The 8,816-nt window shown below is 40.0% G+C and overlaps 1 protein-coding gene across 1 annotated transcript in view; it reads left to right on the top strand.

Moving 5' to 3' along the window:
- The window catches only part of lhfpl6 (LHFPL tetraspan subfamily member 6), a 42,475-nt gene extending 41,310 nt beyond the window's left edge, over positions 1 to 1,165 (top strand). The window contains exon 4 of the mRNA XM_018665573.2: positions 306 to 1,165. Within this exon, the coding sequence (XP_018521089.1) occupies positions 306 to 424 (119 nt within the window). The 3' untranslated portion in view covers positions 425 to 1,165. The remainder of the gene's footprint in view (positions 1 to 305) is intronic.
- The last annotated feature ends 7,651 nt before the right edge of the window (positions 1,166 to 8,816 follow it).

The following is an 8,816-nucleotide window of genomic DNA, read 5'->3' on the forward strand; positions in this document are numbered from 1 at the left end:
AAATTTTATATTTCTGAGCACAAACATGATTTAAAAAAAAAAACATAGTTGTAATGGACTTGAGAACAGTTTTCCTTACTGTAGAAGTGATGTGAGATATATTTGCAGTTTTCCTAAAACGACTCAATAAATACACAGTAAACAGTAAGAGTATCTAAAGGAGTCTGTTGTTCCTTGACTAAAAGGCTTATTTGTCCAAATTTCGCTGTTATCAATTCATGGGTGACATCTTGCTGACAGACGGACGGATAGATAAACTGAAGGGTGAAACGATATCATCCTGTATCCTCTGCTTTCCTCCACAGGTTCCTGCCAGATCGGCTGGGCGTATTACTGCACAGGGGCAGGGGCAGCGGCTGCCATGCTGCTGTGCACCTGGCTGTCCTGTTTCGCTGGGAAGAAGCAGAAGCAGTACCCGTACTGAAAGAGAGCGTCAGAGGGACGGGGCGGCGAGGGCGGGGGGGGCAGGCAGGCAGAGACCTCGGGGCAGTACGACAAAAGGAGAGAGGATTCTGACTCGATGGACTCGGCAGCGGTACAGCACACCAGGCACCAAAGACTCCCAAGTCATTATGGTGCTCTGCACATCATGGGACACTACTCATCTGACAACTGCAGGGACTGTTTCATAACGCAGCACACACACATGGCTTTGAAAACTGGTTCTTCTCTTAAAAGCTGTTCTTTAATGAAAAACATACGGACCAATCCTATTTGTAAAATTGTTACATAACTATTTCTTTAACAAAAAGAGTATTCTCTCGCTCTTTGTTTTGTTTTTGTTTGTTTGTTTGTTTTGTCTTCCTCTCGTTGGTCATTGATGTTTATGTGATAGTGTGCCCTGTGATTAAGAGAAAAGTAATATTGCTTCATTGTTGCGTGGAGTGTTTCCGTCTCCTCTTCATATCTCATCCTTGCCTTAAACACAAACTGAAATGCAATAATCCCTATAACGTAAAAGCAATCCAACACTGGCTGCCTGCTTCCTCAAACTCAGCCTTTTTCAGATTCCAAAAACCTAAGCATAGTTTATTTAACACATTCATAAGATATATGTTGTGTATGATAATGTATTTTATCATATTAGCACATGTTTTGTATTCACTGTTCAGGTTATGCTTTGTCATTATTTTTGTTTTGTAAATAAATGTTTATTGAAAATCTGGATTTAAACTGTTATTTCAGTCACAGAACACACCCTGAGGTGAAGTGAGCAGGCTTGCACTCACATTCCTAAAAAGCTTTTCCCATGACCTCTTGATCTCAGCAGCGTTCACTACATGTGGGAGTCCCTTTTTTTTCTCCCCCAAATCGATAAAGAGGATAAGGACGGGCAGTGCTGTGAATTTAACTTTTCCCTATTATTGATGGGGTAAAGCCCGTGACCTCTAGTCAGATTATTTGTCTTTTGATCAGGTTGCTCAGCTTCAAAGCGTCACAGTCCTCTAGACAATGCCTGAGATGCAATCATACCCTGGGACATCGAGTAGCTGCGCACCCGTCGGCTTAATGTCAAGGGGTTATCTCATAGTTCCCCAACCTGCCTTCACAGCGTGAGCAACAATAACGGTAACCTTCTCATAGCAGTTACTGCGGCTGTATGTGTGTCATCAGAGGCGGGAGCTGCACCCAGCTTTTCAGTTACTATTTTTAGTCATATTTTTTTTTCCTCCTCTCCGTTTTTCCTGCTTTGATTAAGAAACAACACTTCAGAGATTCATCCAAGCCCAAATGTACAAAGTCAGCTCATTTACAATGCAGCTGTTCCCGATGTGTTTGGCCCTCATTAGCATGCCCATTTTCTCACAATGCTTGGCATCCCCCAGATAATGGCAACGCCCTCCCCTCCTCCTCCTCTCCAAACTCACTTGAGAAATCTCTCACCGTACTCGCTCTGTTTAATATGTTAGAATGGCTCCTCTTGCATTCTGCTCTCTCTCTCTGATCCACTGTGCTGATTGATATCACCACTGATTGTTACAGAGTGTCAACCAGATGCCTCATCAGCGGAGGCTGACACATTGGGGTCAAATTGGAGCGTTCCCTTCTTTATATCAGTACCCATACCTCAAACTGACAAGAGTGTACCGTGCAGTCTGAGATCTTGTTACTCACCGGGTGGCTGATTGTCTTAAAACATGCAAAATGTGTGGTATCCAGGCAAGTACAGCTGTTCTCATCAGCTTCTTAGTTGGTAATGATGTGAATTTAGATTGACCCGAGCTACTGTGAGTGCTCCTAAGTCTCATCTTTATTGCTGCGAAGACCACACACTGATTTATACTCACATTCGTTGTACTGGGGTAGGCAGAAATCTCTGGCAGATTTGTCAAAACCAGGAAAAATAAAGCCAAAACCATGAATGTGGTTAGATAGCAATAGAGAGAGAAAATATGTTTTTTGTAGTTTGGGTGAACAGATAAGCAGTATAGATAATGGATGGATGGATGGATAGTTTGGGTGAACTGACCCTTTAGGAGTACCTTTTAAACTTAAAGGTGTTAAGCATTTGATGCAACAACATTCTGATATCACTGTAATGGTTGAAGCCAAGATGTAATTGTAAATTACCCAAAACTTAAACTATATAGTCAGAATGACAAAATACATATTGACTATTGTCTGATGACTGGGATTAACTTCTCTTTTTCATTCATGACCGGAACATTTAGGATTTGAGCAGACCAGCAGGATTACCCATGGATCAGCTTTTCAGAGCTGTAGTATAATTTGATTTTGGAAGGTCATCTGAAGTTAGGCTCGCACAACTTTTCAAGACTGCTGGATTCAAAAAGTAGTACACAAAACACTTTTTTTTTTCCTTGTTAATTTTCTTTAACCTTGCAAGAAGACTCCCAAAGAGGGGGAAAACGTGAAGGGAAATCAACAAACACATTCATACCACCCGGTAAACGTTCCTGAAGCTGCAGTATGGCATCACTTGAAAACACCCAAATTGTGCAGTGACTTTTTTTTTTTTTAAATGCTGATGGAGCTGGAATTATTTAAGGGAAAAAACATAGAATCACCTTTAGAGAGTTCAGCATTGGCAGCCTGTTTGATACTTCCACATCAATTAATTCTTTCTAATTAATTTTTTTCCCAACAGTACCCTAGCGAGATAATTACTGCCCTGTGCTTAAAAAAGGTTCTGTGCTACTGTAACACCAATCTCCATAAAGATATTGCATAATTGATATTGCTGCAGGGATAGCACAAGAGCAGACCATGACTACAACCATATAGAACCTATATAGCAAAACAGTGGTCTGTCACCCTGATAACCCCTAGAAATCATCAGCGGTGGTGACTGGTAGTGAAGTAAATAAGCTATCTGTAGCACAATAACTAAAACATTTATACAGGTATTTCACTTAAGTGGAGTGGCTCAGGCCAGACACTTTGAAATCACTCAATCTTGTTGAATTAATAGAAAATCCCCTTGTTTCTCCACTGTGCTTAAAGGAGCAGCCAATTAGCCATATATGTCTGTTTTAAGAGATCTGACCATTCCTAGGTTTATATGCACAAGGCAATAAAGGGAATTCATGCTAACACACACCACACGATCTGCATCAGCAGAGAGGATCAGAGAGCGTTACTCAAAGCTCACACACAGGGATGGACGGATTACAACACAAGGTTCACTGGTTCACCTGCAGGGATACAGGGAGGCTGCGGTTAGCAGGGTTTTTAAATTAGCAGTTTGTTTGAACTCAGAAAAGGTAATCCTCATGCTGGGAGAGCATGTCTGGGTATTAATAGCGCCACTGTTTCCTTTTCAAAGGCCATTCACACCGACGCAGGTGTTTCCAGTCCTGGCTGATTACACCTCTGTTCAGGTAGAGAGTGGGTGGAGCTTTGCTGAGTATGTTACACAGAGACACCTGATTCCAGAGTCAATGTTTTGACTCTGTCATTGTAGGAAAAGCACAGGTGAGACTGACAACATTAACAATGGCTCTGCTCTGTTCAAGTGTCCCAGTAAGCCATGCCTTTATGATAATGAACCAAGATGTACAATACGAGGACCTTGAAACCAAATGCACCTGTGCTTTTCCTACTGTCAAAATGTCTTCTGAGGGAAAAAAAAGGCCCTGTCAAACATGTGCAACAAAGCTAACAAGGGACTCTGAGAGTCTGATGTCAATCAAGCACTAGTGCTGAGAAAAGGTGTAATCAGTCAAAAGCTAATTAGAAACACCTGTGCGAGTTTAACATTGGCCATAAAAATAAAATGTGATTCTCAAACATCAAACAAAGGAGAAAAACTCATAGGTCATCTGCATGCAGGATGATAACTCCCCTATTTTATTATTTATATCTTTAAAATGGGCATAAAATCACACAAGAAAGAAGACTACTTCTGTGCATCCCTCTAGTTCTATAAAGTTCGAAACATATCTTAGTAGCACATGGTGTTTTCTATTTGCTACAGACCTTCTCTGACATCAGTAATCAAACAAACCTGTGGGCTATACGTCTGGACCGCTTCATCAATAACAGATGTCAATTTTACCAAACAGAGAACTAATAACTTTTCAAATCTCACTCCTCACTCCTTTACCACTTCATTCTATCATCTCCTTCAGGTTATTTCCTGCAAAGAGTGGTTCTGAGGGATGACAGGAAAGGAGCAGAAGTGAAAAGGCTTTGGTTTCCTCCCACAGATGTCTTCCTTGTGTGCAGTTAGCATCAGTAAAAAACTGTAGGGTGCAGGCAGGCATCGCCTTTTCGAGCTACTTCAGTAAAAGTTCAAACTTAGACAGCAGGATTATTTCCAAGCATGGGTGAGACCTGGTTACAGCTACTTTATAGTTCCTAAAGACCAAAAGTACCGCTTCACAAATTTCTAGAGAACTGAAGTCATACCTCTGGGCACAGTCTCAAAGAAAAAAAAAAAAACATTGTGAGCTTCACAAAGCTTGTGCAATGGCACAGTTTCCATTCAATGCTGAGCGGAGTCTCTGAATGGAGTTCTATTGCACTATTCATAGTTATAAAAAAAATTCACAGTCTTCTCTTTAACTTGGGGAATATAAACCCCTATAGAGACTGAACATAACAGACAATCAACAGAGCACAAATATTTCAGGACCCTATGGAAGACCTAAGATATATGCAGAGAAGATGCAACAGCAGCATTCTCTGAGCTCCTATCTAAAAAATTGTCACAACACTGAGGTACTGTTCAGTGTAATAAACTCTGCTATCAACCCTGTGCAGTACAGAAGCCTCCCAGGAGAAACACACTGATTCTTTTATCCCTAGCAAAAGCTTGTGAGGGATGGATTCCCAGTTCCCTGCTGTTTTAATGCTGTTTAAAATTGTTTTAAGCCCAATTCCAATTCCTATCATGTTTTTTTTGTTTTTTTTTTGGTTGAATATGTTAGTCTTATGAACTGCATTGCCTGTCCACAAAATGTTGTCTCAGCAGAGCTCTTCCAGCAGGTCTTTGATAAAGTTTAGCCCAACATCTTACCAGTTATAAACAACTCTCTGGCCGCTGGTATTTATCTAGTTTCAAGCCAACAGTAGTTCAGCATTGATCCCTTAATCCTCACTAACAGTAGGCCTAACTTTAAACTGCTGTCTCTGTCAAGTTAGTTTGAGCCAGCTGACACTGATAATAACAAATTCCATAATTTAGAGACCTGTTAAGCTAACAGCCCATCACAAAATCATTCCCTTTGTTTAAGTGCAGATTAAGATCGGTTCACACCTTTTTGTCAAAAATGTATTCGTAATTGGATGTTTTAAAGCTGCAATATGTTTCATAATAACACTGAACCAAACACGCAATGTAAAAAGACTGCTCACAGTGACAAGCTCATGGAGAATTATCACTAAATCCTCAGCAATCAAGCTCTGATAAACTCACTGTATGCTGCCTTCCCAGCACTAAATTACAAAGTTTGCATACTTTGGTGGTACTTTTGGTCTTTAGGTGATAATCAGTTGAAAATAAAGCAGTTAAGAAGCTAGATCTTTTTCTCAAAAGCAAGAAGAGTTCAAAACACACTTGCAAAAAAAGTCAAAGTGTTAAAATACCATGTTCTATGGTTCTGCTACCTCAAGTGTTTGAGGTAACTTCCCCTGGTGCTTTTTGTGTTCCTGAGACATTTGTATTTTGGGACATCTACCACAGGATTGTACCACAGGTTCTGCTGTAATTTACCACGTGTTTGCTGGTACAATCCTGTGGTAAATGCCCCAAAATACAGCGCAAGTCTGAGCACTGAAATAGAACCCCTGGAAACTCAGAAAGTACAATGGCGAATTGTGGTACATAATGTCGCCTTCATATGATATTTTATGACAGGGAAATTTGTAAGGGAAGAGCTAAGAGAAATGTGAATATTGTACTTACAATCATTGTGTGGCCAGACACGTGACTGCAATCACTGCATTACATCTTTGTGAAGCGTTGCTGAGGCTGTGTGTCTGTCTGCTTGTTTTTGTTCTCTTCTGCCTCCTAGTGGTCAGATCTGATTAAAGCAGCTTTAAGTTTTCTCTCACTCGAGAAGTATGTAAAAATCAATGTTTTTCTTGATCCTCAGCTAACCTGGGTAGTCATTTGTTGCTATAATATAGTCTTGTTCACTGTTGTAACTCTTTCTACACTCAAATTGTCCTTATTCTTCCAATCACATGTCTATTTTGTAAACTTCAAGAGAAGCAGTACATGTTATATTTCTCTCATCCTGCCTCAAATAATCAGAGGCTTTCCTTTTTGAGGACTAGTCCAACATCCAGCCACACAAAGGTCCAGACTTTGATGCATTCCAGGACGGATTGAAGGATTGTTTGACTGGAACATTATTAGGTAACTGATAATCATATTGTGAGCTCTTTCTCCACTCTCTGTAGGTCTGTTATGTGCTGTAATGGTTTCTGAAACTGCTGTAGATGCTCTCTCCCACAAACTGCCAGGATGGTGATGTCATCCTATCTGTCTGTAGATGATGAATCAAGCAGGTTTCCTCTGTATTAGTAAACTGTAACTGTTGTCTCTAAAAAAAAGAGAGAGAGAGAAAAGCCATCCATCCCCAAAGCCTGTAAAGCGATAAGCAGCACTGAAGACAATGAACTGAAAAATAGTTACAAGGTGACAGTGTCCAAGATAATTATCTGGGGATAAACATACGCTCTGAGGTTAAGGACGGTGATAAAACCTTTATTTACGATGCTCAAATGGACCTTAAAGTTCAGTAAAGTCCCACAAAGTGTCCTTCACTGTCCACAAAGCAGCTTCACTGACACAACACAACAGATCAGTGTTTTGTTTCTCTGACGCCCATCTTTAACAGCCTGATAATGAGACTGGATTGCCATTGCGTTTCAGTTCATTCACTCATTCTATTTGAATCTCCGAGCAATTTAGAGACGTGGACGGTGATTCAGCGGTTTGGAACCTGGCTCCAAATTTAATGTTTCCACTAAAAGCTTGTCTTCAAAACAAATTATTGCCCTTCATAGCTTTCTGTTTCATTATCTAATTTCTCACATTTGAAGACTGAACACTGCCATCGTAATTACACTAAAATGTGTCACCAGGGTAACAAGATATTGTTACAGTATACTATAACAGTATCTCACAGACTTACATATAACTTTATTACATTTTACAACTAAGCATTATATCTCTCTCTGATTTTTAATAAGTCTCTGATGGGCTTAAGTATTCACCTTCTCAGACAGTGGATTTCCAACCGTTCCTATGAACCATTTAATGGCTTTTAATATAAGTTTCTCTTAGAAATTAGATTGGCAGGACATCAAGATTTTTTTAATGTAACAAGAGGTGTATTTCATTGATAACTTCAAACATAAAAATTTAACTGAAGATTAAAAATGACAGATTTTATGGCATGGGCAACTTTGTCTGAAAACATTTTGACATTACAGAAGGTCACACGTGCAGAGTGTCTCTGCCGTTTTTGGCAACTGACCTAATTTTTTGATCCCAAATTTCTCATTTAACAGTTATCAAGCCATGTCAATAGGGCATACTTTTTTATTCTTTTTGAAGAACGTGACTGAAGTTCTGGCTGTATTATATAGAAATGGTGATATCTTTAAAAAATCTCTTTAAATGTCCATAAACAAGTGTTGGGAATTTGCCAAGACCCCACTTGTACATCAGCAAGGCCCACCTACAGGCCAGACCCCAGGATTGAGAAACTTCTACACTAGACACTCTTACTGTCATTCGGTTAGAATTTTTTATTACCCCACAGCTGCTTCACGTCAGTCATGTGTCATTTTAAAAGCAGCACAAATTAGAAAAGATATATCACAGCATGTAACCATATGTTATGATTCAGCACTTAAATGTTAGCAGCACAATCACCTACAGCAATTTCTGACCTTGTGCAAACACAATCTTCTTCTCACCCCTCTCTCTCTCTCTCTCTCTCTCTCTCTCTCTCGCTCTCTCTCTCTCTCACACACACACACACACACACACATATACACACACAGTCCTTTCTTCATGACTTCAGGGGGCATTACATTGACATATATTAATTTCCTGGAGACTTACTCCAACCTTAACCAGCTACTACTAACTACTAACATTAATCCTCACGCTAACCTTAAAACATGTCTTCACTTTGACATGTCGACTTTGTCCCCATAAGTAAAACAATTCCCCATACTGTGACTGTGCAAACAGATTTAGGTCCCCATGAAATGAGTAATACCTGGACCACACACACACACACACACACACACACACTTGTACAGCTTGGTACTTGGTGCCCTTCTTTAATAACCAGTAATTAATGATTAGCTGGTTAGCCATGTGAAAATTC

The sequence above is a fragment of the Lates calcarifer genome, linkage group LG21 (genome assembly GCF_001640805.2).
Source record: "Lates calcarifer isolate ASB-BC8 linkage group LG21, TLL_Latcal_v3, whole genome shotgun sequence".
Classification (NCBI taxonomy): domain Eukaryota; kingdom Metazoa; phylum Chordata; class Actinopteri; family Centropomidae; genus Lates; species Lates calcarifer.